Raw genomic sequence first — 17984 nt, 5'->3', positions numbered from 1 at the left:
TTTTATAGTATAATTCAAATTTGGTAAGTCAGCAGACTACTGAAGAAAGATGTAAAAGTACCATTTAAGAGATAACAAAATACACAAAACGAGAGAAAACCTGTTTTTTTGTCTATTAAATCTGTTATCTGTGAAATCTAAGGTTACCCAGAGATCCAAAGTGTCGTATGCATATTTTTTTTCTATTTGAGAAGTTGAATGATATGATTTATTGACAAGTCTGTTCATTTCCCACACACAATCTGAACCATACATTTTTATACACAATGCGTATATGATAAAAATATTAATGGATCTACAATGTACAGTTACAAAATGAAGAGATTAAAATTTTCCTCCAAAGTCTGAACTTGTGTCGAGTACAATTGCACTAGTCCATTCCACATTGTCCTTCATATCTAATTATGTTAAAACAATGGATAAAATATCTAGTCATGCTATTAGCTTGAAATATTAATATCAGTATACATTTGAAGGTTTAAATCAACATAAAATAATTCAATCAAGTTAACTAGGATGATAGCCCTTCGTAAGGTAATTTCTTTCCCACTGTTAGTAAAATATGATTGCATGAATATTGTATTATGATATTAGTTATCATTGTTATCTATGAAACGACAGTTGACTTCATCTCCTGAGATCTGCGAGAGCCACGGTTGCAGCGTTCTTTCCCGCCGCTCCCATCACGCCTCCACCTGGAGGATAAATAATTGTTATGAAATCATAACTGACAGTGATGATACTTACTGTATGTTCTCAGTTAATGTACACACTTTTAAAACTTTTCAACATTTCAAAGTTGCTACAATAGTTGTTGCCAAAGTCAGGGTAACTATGTTAATTTAGTTATTATATGGATGAATAAGAAAAGGTCCTCAGCTAAAGCATTAAGTTGGTGATAATGTACATTGTAGGAAAGATGTATGACTACACATTGTTCAAACTTGGCGGAAAAGGGATGAATTCTTTAACTATAATCAACTTTTATCTTAAATTTTCAGTTCGACAGATTTTGTCTAAGACTCGCCACAAATCGGGGATGCATATTTCATTTGGGGTGTGTACGTGACAAAGAAAAAAACTGCTAGTAAATTTGACAAAAAAGGTAAACAAAAAGACATTGTGACCATTATTGATTGTTCTCTTACTTTCAGTACTAACATCATAATATACAATATATATAATGCATATTAAATTCATATTGCCCACTGAAAATTGCAAGACTGAATGAATAATAACTAATAATAGACCTTGAACTTTAAACAGCCCCAATGTTTAAACTACTGTTTGTATATTGATATAATTATTGTTGTTTAGCAGAGGAAGTATATAGCTTAGGCTTAGGTCACATTTCCAAGCAGGGGCCCGGCCGGGATGTTTTAAGAAACAAGAAATCAAATTACGTACCTAGAAAAATACACAAACTATGCACTTATTTTTTACATTTTGTGTATTTTTATGTCTGTTATATCATTCTTTTCGCTCCCCAAAGCTGCCCAGCAAGGCCCCTTTTTTGAAATGTGACCTAGGTGCCCTTACCAAGAAACTAAAGTATCCAAACTAAAGTCCAAGCGAACCATTGAAAAAAGTGTGCATTGTTAATTTCACTGAAAGATTGCACAAATGACTTTGTGAATTGAACCAAGATGGATAAGATGTGAGACTTACCAGGGTGTGCACCACTGCCACACAGGTACAGCCCCTTGATGGGACATCTGTTGTTACCATAACTGTGTGATAAATGTGAGACTTACCAGGGTGTGCACCACTGCCACACAGGTACAGCCCCTTGATGGGACATCTGTGGTTCCCATAACTGTGTGATAAATGTGAGACTAACCAGGGTGTGCACCACTGCCACACAGATACAGTCCCTTGATGGGACATCTGTAGTTACCAAAACTGTGTGATAAATGTGAGACTTACCAGGGTGTGCACCACTGCCACACAGATACAGTCCCTTGATGGGACATCTGTAGTTACCAAAACTGTGTGATAAATGTGAGACTTACCAGGGTGTGCACCACTGCCACACAGGTACAGCCCCTTGATTGGACATCTGTGGTTCCCAAAACTGGGCACGGGACGAGACTGGTATAGCTGGTCCAGAGACATGGCACCGTGGAAGATGTTCTAAAAGTNAAAACATATACATTCAAACAATATTAGCATCTTATACTTCATCTCAAACAGGCAATGTAGATGGAAGGAAAACTTCAATGTGATACTGAAGAAACCCACCAGTCAGTGATAATATTTTAGCTCTTTTTGGCATTTTGACAAAACGTATAATCCATCCATAGCCATTGTTTGATCATACTGCTGCTGCTTATAATGATATAAGTTTTTTGCGAGCAAACATAATCCTGTCTTTAGTTTTCAAAAATAAAGTGTTTTTTTAAGTAAAAGAACCCAACACACTTAATATTCAGAGTAGGGGTGACCCAACCTGTGCCTGGCGAAAATGCAAAAGGTAACAAAGCTTTGTCGATGAGGCTTAATAGAGGCAGTTGCCTGACATCAATTCAGGGTTTCTACTCATACACATACTTTAAATTTACAACATTTGGTACGGTAACGGGCATTAACAAGACAAACAACCAAATGTAACGACTGAAAACAAGACTTTCATTTTCACAGACTGAGGTAATAAAAAGAGCTAACATGAACACTTACCCCACCAGTGAGTCCAAACGTCTTCTCCAAGTCTGGAGGAGTCAGGATGTCCCTCCCTACTACACTGGACTTAAACCCTGGGGCATACTCTTCAATGTTGTCAAAAACTGAAAATTAAGAACAACAAACAACAAAATCCAGTTTACAACCAGTTTTCTTCTTCAACATTTAACATCTATGTTGTTTACATGAAAATTAATGCTAACAATTGCATGCATGCAAGAATTATTAATAATATCAATGGCAGGAAAATTCTTTAAAAAACTGATGAGTAGAACCAGGCATTGATTTTGGCCATTAGTCTCTGTTTTCATCTTAAAACTTAAAGAAAATCTTTAGACTGGCTTTTTTTTCATCTATACCTCTGTCAGCGTACTCGTTCCTGGTCTCATCGTCCCACTCCCTGTACTTCCTGTAGTACGGTGTGTGAACTGTGACCTTACCTCTGTCAGCGTACTCGTTCCTCACCGGGTCTCATCGTCCCACTCCCTGTACTTCCTGTAGTACGATGTGTGAACTGTGACCTTACCTCTGTCAGCGTACTTGTTCCTGGTCTGATCGCCCCACTCCCTGTTCTTCCTGTAGTACGGTGTGTGAACTGTGACCTTACCTCTGTCAGCGTACTCGTTCCTGGTCTGATCGTCCCACTCCCTGTACTTCCTGTAGTACGGTGTGAACTGTGACCTTACCTCTGTCAGCGTACTCGTTCCTGGTCTGATCGTCCCACTCCCTGTACTTCCTGTAGTACGGTGTGAACTGTGACCTTACCTCTGTCAGCGTACTCGTTCCTGGTCTCATTGTCCCACTCTCTGTACTTCCTGTAGTACGGTGTGTGAACTGTGACCTTACCTCTGTCAGCATACTCGTTCCTGGTCTCATCGTCCCACTCCCTCCCATCCTTCCTATGGTACGGTGTGTACTGGGTGAACAGGGTAACCACGTGGCAGCCCGGTGGTGCAATGGTTGGGTCCAGGGAAGAAGGAATGCACATCTCTATAACTGGCCTAAGGGGGAAATGACAAAATAATAAATGTAACCATTATAATAACAAATGATCATATCAGTTTATAAAAAGAATTTTGGTCAAGATTTTTTTTAAACAAACTTGCTGATCATCCAAAATGTTAAAAACATGAGTCCTCTCAACCTACAATGTTGAAAAAGTCTGTAATAATTATTATAATTACCAATTTTCATTCATCATTCAACACTTGTTACACTTCTATGAAGCGCCTGGCTTTAAGATAGGACTCTATTACAGGGAGGAGGGGGGGGGGGTAAAGTTCCTGCAAGGCAGCAAATGTCTCAGGTACTCCCTTGAAAAATTTTTAAATTCATAACTCTCTAAAACAAGTTATTTCCTGCAGTTTGAGGACCTGGTGCAAATTTCATTGAATACAGTGCATCCAAAGGACACATAGCTAAAAGACCGCTATCAAGTAATGGACTTGTAACCAATATGCAATTCTTCATGCATGGGAGCTTCTATATTGGTCAACGTCATCTGGTTGCAATGTCTCTTATTACATTGAATGATACCAGGTCCTGTATGGCCAAACCACTACTTGATAATGTGTATCTGATGTATGAACATGAATGTAACTCACTTCCTTGAGGGTACTCCATGAGCCACAGCGTCGTGATAAGCCTCGTCAATAAGCGCAGAGTCCTCACAGTTCAGATGTATGGTACATCTATGGTGGGGGAGGGGGGCGTTGTCTGCAGTGTTAGGGGCAGCCGTGAAGTTAGGCAGCTGGTCGACTGCAACTGTGAACAGACACATCATAATTAATAAAAGATGTTACTTGAAAGAATGGGCTGTTTTGATGTTTTGATTTTAAGTACATGCACGTGCACCTTGAAGGTATTGAGGGATAACGTTATACAGGTACACATGTACCCCCATAGTGTCAATACTCCAGTGTCCGTACCCCTTTTTCATCCGTGTCTCTGTATTCTCTGTACCCCATGTACTGTAGTGTCCTGGAAAAGTAAAAGTTAAACTGCAACAACTGGACTTGCCCAAATATTTGACTGAACAGCTCCAGTCTTTGTCAAGGAATGAACAATCTAGTGCTCTTGCCCCTGTAGTGTCCGTACCCCCTGTAATGTCCATACCCCCAGTAGTGACTCCGTACCCCCAGTAGTGTCCGTACGCCTTGTAGTGTCTGTACCCCCAGTAGTGTCCGTACCCCCTATAGTGTCCATATCCCCTGTAGTGTCCATACCCCTGTAGTGTCCATACCCCTGTAGTGTCCATACCCCCTGTAGTGTCCATACCCCTGTAGTGTCCATACCCCCTGTAGTGTCTGTAACCCCTGTAGTGTCCATACCCCCTGTAGTGTCCATACCCCCTGTAGTGTCCATACCCCTGTAGTGTCCATACCCCCTGTAGTGTCCATACCCCTGTAGTGTCCATACCCCCTGTAGTGTCTGTAACCCCTGTAGTGTCTGTACCCCATGTAGTGTAACCCCACAATGTCAGGAACCCCTGTACTGTCAATATCCCCAAAGTGTCTGTACCCGCAGTAGTCTCCGTGTCACCTGTAGTGTCCATGTAGTTTTTCCCTCTACCTTTAAACTTACATATATCTTAGCTTCCAATGGGTAGTTAACTACATATTGCATAAATCAAGTTTACCAGACTGAATGTATAACCTTACCATTAATTTTAGTGACAGGAGACTTGTAGTCCACATGAGACACCTCTGACAAGAACTCTTCTGGAAGAAGATCCTTATGCAACAACAAAAAACTTCATTTAATGAAAAAAGTTTGTATTACCTTCATTTACAGTATGTTATAGTCCAAAGTGTCCTAGAAGACCAGTACGTATACAGTACTTGGGAGAGCAATGAAATCTACATGTAGCCTATGTTGAACTTCTTAATTCCTGTGCCAATGGGAACAATATCATCTTAAAGGGACTATCAAAAAAAGTGGTCACTAGGGCTGGGTACCGGTACAGAAAATTCAGGTTCAGGTCCGGTTCAGGTCCAAAGGATCAGGTCCAGGTCCGGACCTGAACCTGGACCTGATTCAGTATGACTCTTACCAATGGTCAATTTCACTACAAAGAGATCTGTTTGGAGGAGTATTAGACTTACACTGGCGTTTTAAAATCCTTCAACGCTAACTGCACCTGTACGATTGGCTGTAAAACTTGGTAGAAATTACTATAAACTCTACTCTACTTCACTCTTGTTATTTTCTTCTACCTGCAAGCGCCAAAACGTGTGAATGCCTGATCAAATAATCTGTTGATTTTCTAATCGGTCCAACATCCGGTCCACCTAATTTTTTCAGGTCCGTTTTTTCTGGACCGGTCCAATAAGAAAAACCGGTTTTGTACCGGTACACTGTACCGATACCCAGCCCTAGTGGTCACTGTGAAAGTCACTAATCAGTACAAGTCTAAAATTCCTGATCAAAAAGTACAGGTACATTGCATTGATATAGATTTGCATAAATTTAAACTGTTTAGGTACAGTCAAACCTGTATTACTATTAGTGGCCACCTTTGCATAGCAGCCACCTGGCCATAGTGGCCACTTTTTGTCGGTCCCTTGGATTTGTAATAATTAAGAAATAGGCTTAGCGGCCACCTGTCCAACGCGGCCACGGCCACACGATTTCCGGTCCCGTCAATACAGAAACACTGCCTGTTGCAACCATACTGCAGCCTTGTGTCACCCTGCACCGAGTTTGAAATGGTAGTTTGCGAGAAATTGGAGTTCCTGACAGGGTCATTTTGGCTGTAGCATTAAAGTGCAAGCCTTTGTCGGTGAATTTACTGATCGAGACAATGTTACTTGGTGAGAAAGATTAGTGGGAACTGAAATCATGAGTAGCTTGCTCATGGTCAATTAATCAACATTTTCTCTATAGTTGCCACCTGTCTATATTGGCCATATTTCTCCAGTCCCTTGAGTGGCCGCAATAGACAGGTTTGACTGTACCAGTCCAGAGGCTGTACCAGTACCATACCTGCACATGTTACATTTAGGTACAATCTCTTGGTTTGACTGTTTCTTACCTTCGAGATTAGGTCCAGGTACGTGACCTTAGGTGTGGCATTAGACATGACCATCTGCATGGTTGACTTTATCTCCGTCCCATCCTCCAACACTACCCCACACGCCTCTCCTGAACTGTTCACCTGTATGGAGCTAACAGGCTAGGAAAGGGAAGAAAAAAAATGACAGTTACATGCATATGCACGGGAGCCACTGTGACTCAGTTTATGACTTAAAACATTAAACATACAATGAAAACTTGGATGGAAACAGTATACGTAATTGAGATTCATTTTTGTAGTAATGCTATAGTTCACCTTTATCTGTGGGGTAATCCATGGGGTATTAGGGACATCAAGAAAACAGACAGTGGTATTTAACTGCAATATCATGAAAATATTGCGATCTGAAACCTGAGCGTTCATCGACTCAATATCCCAGAAAAGCCCATAGGATATACATATAGGTAACCCCACAGATATAGGTGAACCTTTAGGGTTCTCAGATGTGTGATTGAAGCAAGGCATCCAGCAGATAATAGTGAAATTTGGCACCGTGGTGATTCTAAGTTTGTGATGAAAAGAGTCACTACCATACAAAAAACACAACTATTGGTTGCAGCAAATCTTAGTGAAGTTTAATAATTCTCCAGAACTTATCGTCATGTAATGCTGAGAGAAATTATGCCCTTCTAAATTATTTTTTTTTCTACAGCATGACAAGTGTTCTGTTCTTCGCAGTTTTCGTTCATACTCAAAGACCACAAGGCTAAGATTAATCTCCAAGCAGATCCTACGGTGCCATAAGATAGTATCAAAGCTGGCCAAGGAGTGTAGCTGGCTAAGGAAGTCAAACGGGCACCTACGGGAAGTTTGATACTACTAAGTATACATTATGCACCGTGGATCTGGTTGGAGATTAGCTAAGATCTCTCTCTCACCTTCTCTGTCAGGACGGTTGCCCCCTGCTCCTGTGCGGACCTGGAGATGGCCTCTGACACTGCTCCCATGCCCCCCTCAACATACCCCCACGCCCCCTTCACACCCTCCAGCTCTCCCATCACATGGTGCAGGAGTACATACCTGAAGTCAGGAATAAAATCATAACTCTGTTGATTAAATACTGAGAATGTATAGAATTTGTCATTGTTATTCCTATTGAGTGGATTGACTTATCTAACTCTTCTATTGTGTGAGTTTACAATACGAGTGATCGCGATGATGTCACGATGACACAGTGGTAGGCAAAAAGCAGGTGTTTGGCGAAAGATTGATTTACACATAAACCAGTAATTTGATCTGCTAATTTAGATATCAATTCTTAATCCAATCTACTGACGTCCTGGTAGGCACCAGCCGTCGAATACCCCGGATGTAAACAACAACAGCGATCGCTCGTATAAACAGGGTTAAATCACATGGGTATAAAGTGGCTGCCAGTCAGCACTTACTCAGGTGACTTCAGTACAACAGCAATTGCCCCATGTGCAGCCAAAGGACTGAAGGTTTTGAACCAATCATACCAGGAGGGCCCCAGGTACTCTTGTCACTAAATGTGGTGGAATCTTTAACATGTTTGAGGTGTGGCCCTCCTCAAACACGGGACCTCCATTTAACGTTCTACCTGAGGGATGGACCTAACCAAAACTAGGTACTTATTTTCACCTGTCAGTGAAGTGATGAAAGGCACAACATCAGTGACGCATCAACAGATTTGAACCCAGATTCTCTCAGGGATATGAATCGAACACCCTGCTAATTGCACCATGTGACCCCACAAATTGGGAATAGGGCCCGCTTTAGACTGACAGTAATATGTAGTCGTTCAACCACTGACAGTGTGTCAGTGACATCTCTGGTACAGATTTTAGGCTATATCCAGGTGTCCATGTCCATGTATCAGGGCTCTAGCCAGCGTCCATTTTTCTGTCAATTGACGGAAATTTGCTGCGTGAGACGGAAAATTTTTTATACCAATCCGTCAAACTTGACGGAAAAAAATTCCTAGTGGAAGCTACAGGTGGCTTGGGGACGCTGTCCACGGTCAGAAAGCCACACACTGTTTGTTTTGCTATTGTTATCATTGTTGACTTAGTGTGTCGGCACCCTTCCGCATACGGTAATCTCATTAAAAAACGTTTTTCAAGGTCTCAGTTCCGTCTTTCTAACTTAATTTTCGTGGTTTTCACGACAATGGGAATTGGCTGACGGAAAAAAAATTTCGAGCTGGCTAGAGCCCAGTGCCATGTATCCATGTTTACTAAACTGTAAGAGTAAGTGCTCAACTTGTACATACCCACTGCCAGGAGTGTTAGGAGTCAGCATGGCTCCTATAACTGCATCTGTGGCTAACGTGGCCTTCAGGGGCTCCGACTCAAACCACTTATCCAACATGTGAGGGGGGAAATAAACAACACGCAGGACAAACAAATTATTATTATGATATTTCTCATTGGAAAAATTTGAACAAGTAAAAAGCAAATAAATAGTAAAACTGATACTGTACAGTTATTCTATAGTAGTGATGCAAAGTACAAATGCACTAGGAAAAAATACAACATTTTTTCCAAACCCAAGTAATGTTCTTATGATATCAGTGGTGTAGACTTATCTTATTGGCAGGTGCAGTCAGCAGCTCAATAAATGCATTCAAGTCACTACCCAGGGCCTTGCCTGTGAAAAGAAATGATTGTGATGATCATAAACATGTGCCATGGAAGATTCAAGATATTTCACAAAAGAACTTACAGGTATTGAATAAGCTAGATTCTAAGATAAATCTCTGAAATTTACTGTCTGTTTCCAACTCTTAAGAAGCCATCATTTCTTGGATGCCTGCTTGGCTGTTTGATTCGAAGCACAGTGACCCTTCTCTGCAAGTACAGGCTTTTCCTTTGTGTTATTTGTGCCATATTCGTGTACATCTCTTAAACAGGTCCGTGTAGTACTGCTTAATCTAATATGGTCACCAGTGGATTCAAATTATAATTGCTACAGCTTCAATGAAAAACATCATTTTATATTCAGTTCTACGGTTAATTGACAAGATAAGAAATAAATAAAATTATAGAATACAACACGGTGTATTCCGTATCACCCGAGGTACCAGCCCGACCCGCGGGAGGCCTGGGACCGAGGGTGATGCGGTATACACCGTGTTGTATTTTATTTATGTCATACCCACCTAAGAAAACCCCTGTTTTGATGTAAAATGCGCCAGAAGTTGAACAAGTTTGGTGCCCTCGAACAAAAAGTGTTTCAACAGTAATGTTCCAACATCTGAATCAGGTATTCGAACATTCGATGGCGCCGCACTCGGCTTGCTCGAAACAGTTCGATTTAATCGTGTGATACGCCTTTCAAACCGGATATGGAAGTTAGGGCCCGGTCCGGAACACCCGTATCGAAAGTTTTCGGGTCACAGGTATGACATAAACTTTAAAGACTAGTTATATCACACATACTAGTACCTGCATCTGCTAGAGGTTTTGCAGTCATCAGTGCCCTCATTTTCTCCAGTCTGGTGCCATGGCTGAGTCTCTGTAGATCCAGGGGAGCATTGTCCAGGAGCGGTTCAATGGCCTCCCCTATCCTACCCAGAGTGTGCTCATACTCAGGGAATATCTACAACATGTACAGAAGAAACATTACATACACATGTCATCTATATAGAATACAACACAATGTATTCCGTATCACCCGAGGTACCAGCCCGACCACGGCCGGAGGGTGATCCAACCCGCGGGAGGGCTGGGACCGAGGGTGATTTTATTTATGTCATACCCACCTGAGAAAACCCATGTTTTGATGCGAAATGCGCCAGAAGTTGAACAAATTTGGTGCCCTTGAACAAAAAGTGTTGCAACAGCAATGTTCCAACGTCCGAATCAGGTATTCGAAATTGCCAACCGTGCCACACTCAGCCCGTTTGAAATGGTTTGATTTACTCGAAGAAAGCCTCTGTGATACGCCTTTCAAACCTGTGCGATATGGAAGTTATGGCCCGGTCTGGAACACCTGTATCGAACGTTTTTGTGTCACAGGTATGACATAAATACCATTACCATAATTTGGGTTTTATACAGACATCTATTTATACCATTTCGTACACAGTATAATATCAAAATCCATTATTCCAGAGCAAGCTGTTACATGCCAGAACCATCATTTCTTCTTGACGTCAAGAGCTAATAATCTGCCACAAAAAAAATTAAGCCCTTGAACAACAAACTCAAACTTGTCAACTGTTATCACTTTCAATTACGTGTACATGTATTCATAGTTCTTTGCATCCATTATCCAGGTTATATCTTACCTTAATGTATGCTTCTTACATTACTCTATGTTGGCCTCTGACCTCTTAAGCAAACTTTTAAGTTACCACCCTAACATTTTGTTTAAAAAAATTTCTGTTTTACAAATTGTGTTACTGTTAATGTTCTACACATTTTATTCAATTGTCATTTTTGATCAATAATATTGGGTATTACTAAATAACTACAGGTACAATACTGTGAAACATAACAGTGTAATAGTGATGGAGATTGAAACAAACAAGCAAACAAATAAACAAACAAACAAACCTCAGCATCCCTCTGTGAGAATTGTGCGATCTGTCTCTGGTTCTCCTTCAGGTCTTTACCCAGGAGTAGGGACCGGAACTGGCCCGTACCATCTGGCTCCAACAGGGGGGTGAAGGAGTTGGGGTCCCTCAGGTATACCTTCAGACCATGTCTCTGATGACAAAACATCACAAAGATTAGGATTTTACTATAATGATTATTATTTAGCAAAGGAGTCCATATACTGCTTGCTTACATTTTAATTTGTAGTCGTATGAATCGAATCCATGGGCTTTAATCCTAGGGTCGGCCCAAGCTTAGAGACGCTGTAAAGGGTAGAATTTTGGATGGTGACATAAAGTCAGTGGCCATATGTTGGAGGGAGCTCCAGGTGTAAGCCTCAAGCAAGTGCCATACCTCTGCATGTAAAAGAACCCAACACCATTATCCATAATAAATAAATATATATATAAAAAAATATAAATAAACTAGAGTTCGGCGACCTCATACCTCCATGAATATTTAGAGCTTTTGAAAATTTTATGCAATTAACTAACATTAACATAATCTATGCATGGTGTAACGTACACATGTCACAATAATAAAATTCCCATCATTGATCATATCTAAAAGAAGTTTTGCAATTCTTACATAAATTATGCAAATAAGTTGCCATTACCATATTTGATATCTGATTATGTTCCACCTATCATAATTAACATGTGTTACATTAATTGAAGTCCAGTTATTGAAAACAATGGAATTATACAATTTCCTCATTAATTATGCAAATTAAGTCTTCATTCGCATAACATGTATATCATTATGAACATCTTTGCCTAAGCTACCCGCATGCCTAAAATGATGGCAATCCGCCGTTCCTTTCTGCAGTTATCCTCTTTGGAGTGTCTTGACAAAAACGCCCCTGCAGTTCCAAAATTACATGTTAGGGAGCTGAAACTTATCCCACTTTGTTATGACGTTAAAAGCTGTCTACCGCTTTAATTTCGAGACCATTTAACGTCCGGGGCAAGAGATACATAGAAAAAACTGCTATGATAGAATATTCTCATTATTTATGCAAATATATTCCTATTTTGCATAATTAGTATTTCATTTTGTACAACATTGTCCAAGGTACCTACATACCAAAAATCATAAAGATCCGTTGTTCCCTTCTTGAGTTATCATCTTCAGAAGTTTTTGACAAAAATGCCCCTGCTATCCCAAAACTAGACGCTAGGGGGCCCAAACTTATGTCACTTATTCCTGAGCACAAGAACTATCAAACACCTAAAAATTGGGACCATATCTTGTTCAGAACACGAAATGGCAAAACCGGAAGTTGCGCTGCAGTACCAAGTAAAGCCGCTAGGGGGTCCAAAATCTAATCACTTCTAGCTTTCATCACACCCCACCAACACACCAAGTTTGAAACTAATCCATCCAGCCGTTCTTGAGTTATCTTGTTGACAGACAGACAGACAGACAGACTCACAAACGCTGGTGAAAATATAACCTCCATGACGAATCATGGAGGTAATAAGCAAATAGAAGAGAAGAGAAGAGATGACCTAGCCTGGTATCCAGCCGTATTATTACAGCTCCCGAGTCCGTATTTGCGGAGAGCATAGAAGAGACTTGGGAGCTATAGTACGGCTGGATACAGAGGCTAGGTATGACCAAGTATGCTCTAAGGGTAATCCCAAAGCAGATCTATCGGTGGCAAAGTGGTATCCAAGTTAAGGGCAAACCAGTATCCATTAGGCGACCAGTAGAGATTACACCAGAACCATTTGGATACTGTTTGGCCCTTTGGATACTGCCTTGCCACTGATAGATCTGCTTGGAGATTACTCCCAAGGCTGATAAACACATGTCATAGCAAGGCTGCATTTCACCACCACTAGCAACGTGAGAAAAGCATCATACTGTTTTTTAAACCTTCATGGGAAAGACTTCTATGTCCTGAACCTTTTAATGACATATCATGTAGCTAAGAATATGATCCCACCTTGAGTTCTAGTTCACTGATGATCTTTGGCCTCAGAAGACTGAGAACATAGGAAGCTCGGGAGAACTTGTAACCTAGAAGAAGCCAAGGAGAGAAGCAATACTGTTAATTCATTTAGAGTACTTTTGAATGGACTTAATTTTATGACAGAAGAGGAAGGTGGTTTTTGCCATGTTTAAAGTTTGCAATTTAGAATACATAGTGTAACGCAATAGCACCAATTTTTGATGTCATGAGAAATAATAACACTAGAAAATATTTCAAGATTTACAGTAGTTTAACTGGAAACAGTGTGATTCCGCAAGAAGCCAATTTAAATAATCAAATTTGAACCAATGAGCTACTTTGGTAGGGAGAGGGTTAGGCTTTAAATGCTCACCTGGCACCATCTCCTCTGTGACAGCAGCTCCACCAATCACGTGTCTCCTCTCTAAAACCACGGTGTTTATCCCAGCTTTCTGAAGGTATGCTGCCTGTAGGGTGGATTCAGATACAGTCAAACCTGTACTAGTGACCACATCTACATAAGGACTACCTGGTTATTCTTCAAGCAGAGGTTAGGCTCCGGCTGTTTTTAAATGTTTTTTTTAGTCTCCGTGAATAACTTCATCAGGTTGGCAATTATTCATATAGTAAGGTTCTTTTAGCACAACCAGAAAATAACTTACTTCCGACGTTTCGGTGTCTGTCAGACACCATCATCAGGGTGGAATGACGGGAACTACTTCTTGCTGCTACTTATAGCCGATGTAGGTGGCGTTGCAGCAGCAAGAATGCCATCCCAGACGTGGCTCAGCTTGTATCCCCCCTCGTCCCTTTTGGCCCCTTTTGGCCCCTTTGGTTGGGAAAACTGAGCACCATATCAAAAACTCCAAACACCTCGCCGAAGAAATGGCTAGTATCATAGTAGAAGAGGGTGAGATGTTTGTATCTCATGACGTAGTGTCACTTTTCACTAACACTCCAGTGCCAGAGACTCTCAACATCATCAAGGATAGACTACTTGCTGATACTGACCTCAAGAACAGAACCAAGCTCCAAGTGGAGGACATTATGGAGTTGTTAACATTCATAGTCACTACCACGTATTTCAGTTTTAGAGGCAACATTTACCAACAACGGTTCGGTACAGCGATGGGAAGCCCCGTCTCCCCGGTTCTAGCTAACCTCTTCATGGAATGGCTAGAACGGCAGGCCATGGCCACAGCTCCGGTGAACTGTAGGCCGAAACTTTGGAAGAGATATGTGGATGACATCATGGAAATTATAAGACAGGGGACACAACATGAACTTACCGACCACTTAAACTCCATAGACCCCACGGGTAGTATCAAGTTCACCCATGAGGAAGAAGATCAGGGCACTCTACCCTTTCTGGACACCTTACTAGTGAGGAGAGAAGACGGCACGGTGAAACTTTTGGTCTACAGAAAAAAGACCCACACAGACCAGTATCTAGATTTCAATTCCCATCATCCGCTCCACCAGAAACTAGGAGTAATCAGAACACTGATGGACAGGAGCAAAACAGTGGTCACAGAGGAAACAGACAGACAACAAGAGGTTAAACACATCAAACAAGCCCTGTCACTCTGTGGTTACCCAGACTGGACTTTCAAAAGAGTGCAACATCAGTCCAACAAACCCAAACCCAAGAAAGAAAAGAAGAAAGAAGAACAGAAGTCTAAGGGCATGATCATCATACCTTATGTCAAAGGCATTACAGAGACACTTGAAAGGATCTTCAGAAAACATGCCATTGCCACGGCAGTTAAGCCCAAGACCACGCTCAGAAACTTGTTGGTGCATCCCAAGGACAGACTGGAAGACTCCTCTAAAACAGACTGTGTCTACAAGATTCCGTGCAAAAGTTGTGACAAGGTGTACATTGGAGAGACGGGCAGGACTTTCTACACCAGACTTGAAGAACACAAAAAGGAGGCACAAAACAGCAAAGGCAGTGCATACACAAGATCTCAGAAGAAGGCAGCAGAACAAACAGAGAACAAATCGGCAGTCACAGACCATATTCATAGAAACAATTGCGTAATAGACTGGGAGGGGGCAAGAGTCATTGACAGAGAGGAAAACAGAAGAACTCGATGGATTAAAGAAGCAGTTTGGATCAGAAAATCAGTGCCAGTCATGAACAGAGACGAGGGCGGATACAAGCTGAGCCACGTCTGGGATGGCATTCTTGCTGCTGCAACGCCACCTACATCGGCTATAAGTAGCAGCAAGAAGTAGTTCCCGTCATTCCACCCTGATGATGGTGTCTGACAGACACCGAAACGTCGGAAGTAAGTTATTTTCTGGTTGTGCTAAAAGAACCTTACTATATGAAGGTTTTTTTTAGTCATTTTCATCAGGCATTTATTTTGTCATTTTTCTTGAAGTTTTTTGACAATACAAGATACAATACAAAATAGAAAGCCTGCTAGAAACGACTAAAAAAAGTTTAAAAACTAGCCAGAGCCTAACCTCTGCTTGTAGAGTACACCTGGCCAATGCGGCAACTTTATGGTGGTCCCTTGTGATTTTAGATAATTTCTCTCATTGATTGACAGAAGAGTGAATATCAATATTTAATAATAATTGAGTCTATACATATAAGCATCAAGATTATAATAGTTCCATAACCAGTAGCCCAAACACTAACAGTCAATTAGATCATAAGAAACCATACTCGAGAATTATGAAGTTCTGCCCCTCAAATACAAGAATGCAGAAATGTTTTATCTGAATGAACTTACCGCAACAAGGCCATTGTGACCTGCAACAAAGAACAATAGAATTATATCAAATTATCATAAATGAAAATGATAAATCTTCCAACCACAAAAACTGAATCGAGTTGAAATAAAGGCACAAACAAACAAACAATCAAATCCCCACAAAATTAAAAGGATTTATTTTAAGTATAATATTAAAGATGGGTAACCCAGATGAACTTTGACCTTTAGGCCAAATAGAAAGCAGACTTTTCTACCATTTGTTTAGCAAGTCAGAGCAAATCTATAATAGTAATAGTTACCAATATTATGGGAGGGAGGTTACAACATCATTGCACCGTACAGACATACATGTGTAAAACCGTGATCTTTCAACCCAGTCTACAGTTATAATGTTGTTGTTGTTGTTTAGAACAGGAGGTTAAAGATGGTTTAAGAAACTTTCAGACCTTATGCAGCTTACTCTGTACAGATCAAAAACACAAGGAATACAAAATTTACACAATGGGCCTTTAAAACTGCAATTGAAGACTTTAGACTACAAGTAATAAATGACATTATGCAAGAAACTTACCTCCTCCGACTATTATGGCGTCATACTCCGTTTTTAGCTCGGGTTGTGCTGTAGAAAGACTTCTCCTCGCTAACCTGTACCCCAGTCTCTTACAGAGGGTTCTTGCCGACAACATGGTACAAAAGTTGGCCTCAAACTAGCGCTACGACTTCACACAAATGCACAGATTGCGAGTTCCACGTTGTTTGACTAGCGCGCCATCTTTGGAAGAGTGCACAGTAAGAATAGGGGTGTTTGTATATTCAATGTTGATAAATTGGCCTTCCTATCGCATTTTGTCCAACATGATACATTTAGTAATACGTAATTAATTGTCATTTTGCGTCAATGGCAAAAATATTGTGTTCAATAATACATTTATCTTAATTGTATTATCATCCATAGAGGGGTTACACCCCTTACGTTTTCTGTAGGTTACCCTGAGATTGCGTCACCACACTGACCTGAGGATGACACCAAGCGAAATGCCACGCCCCCTAATAAACCCCCTACTAATAGTGTACGTAACCTAGTTTCCAGCCGACCTACCGGCCCCTCTTTTAGTTCCTGGCAACTCGAGGTTGTGTAACATACTCTCCAAGCTCTTCCTGCTTGTTTTGGCGTCTTTTGGAGCGTTTTTGTCAGCCGGTTCAGCTATTTTGTCACTTTTTACATGACAGGTTTTGTTTTTGCTTTGTTAGTAAGGTTGAAAAAATAATTAAACACAATAACTTATACCCAAGGACGTTAAAACCTTCTTGGTACTTTGAAGAAGACATACATTTATTATTCAATTTCATTCTTTCGCATCTTTTTCACTCAGATACTGTCCTCTTTTTTTGTTATTTGCAATGGATATTGAAAATAGATTAGTTCATTTTCCAGCCTCGTATTCTTTGTACTATATATAGATATTGTCGAAAACTTTCAAACTTTTGGAAACATTTTGGAAACGGATAAAAATTGATGCGCACCCGGATGTCATCAGCATGGTCTAGACCGTCTAGTCTAAAAAAATCGATGACAGTATGCGTTGGCATTATAACCAGCTTGTGGTCGGACGAGTCTGTGACACGTACACAGTTTTAACTTGATACCATAAGGACATTACGTACACAGTCGAGTTCTCAGTGTCTCAAAATGTCGGTAACTACCCATTTCAGTGCTACTCCACTGTATAAACTTGATGAGACGTGGCCCGAGGATTCGTCTCACTTCAAGGCTCAGATATTTTGTACTGACGTTTTGTCCGTTGGTGACACAAGCGAAGTTTACGTGGCTCAGGTATGTGGAGGGGCAATGGCATTCCGTGTTTTAAATGTCAAAACGGTGTTTGAAGATGCTAGGTTTGTTGCGTGTGGCTAGGTAGCTTGGAAAGTTATATCCAGAAAGACTCCTGGGCAGCCAGTCTATAGTTAGTGGGTTGGGTTGT

The 17984-nt window shown here is 40.8% G+C and overlaps 2 protein-coding genes across 2 annotated transcripts in view; both read right to left on the bottom strand.

Moving 5' to 3' along the window:
• LOC118414804 overlaps window positions 1-17984 on the bottom strand; it is a 1072569-nt gene that overhangs the window by 876929 nt on the left and 177656 nt on the right. The gene's annotated exons all lie outside the window — the stretch shown is intronic.
• Window positions 103-16774, bottom strand: LOC118414798 (pyridine nucleotide-disulfide oxidoreductase domain-containing protein 2-like). Its single transcript, XM_035819050.1, has 16 exons — window positions 16574-16774; window positions 16021-16040; window positions 13647-13740; window positions 13268-13341; window positions 11275-11427; window positions 10162-10315; window positions 9303-9364; window positions 8988-9085; window positions 7633-7774; window positions 6713-6853; window positions 5340-5412; window positions 4284-4443; window positions 3526-3680; window positions 2677-2783; window positions 2013-2133; window positions 103-695 (listed from the first exon to the last, which is right to left on the bottom strand). Exons 1-16 carry the CDS (start codon window positions 16686-16688, stop codon window positions 628-630), a joined length of 1737 nt encoding a protein of 578 aa, XP_035674943.1. The 5' UTR covers window positions 16689-16774; the 3' UTR covers window positions 103-627.

The sequence above is a fragment of the Branchiostoma floridae genome, chromosome 4 (genome assembly GCF_000003815.2).
Source record: "Branchiostoma floridae strain S238N-H82 chromosome 4, Bfl_VNyyK, whole genome shotgun sequence".
Classification (NCBI taxonomy): domain Eukaryota; kingdom Metazoa; phylum Chordata; class Leptocardii; order Amphioxiformes; family Branchiostomatidae; genus Branchiostoma; species Branchiostoma floridae.
Note: the sequence above shows the minus strand (reverse complement) of the source record. Positions and strands in the feature narration are given on the sequence as shown.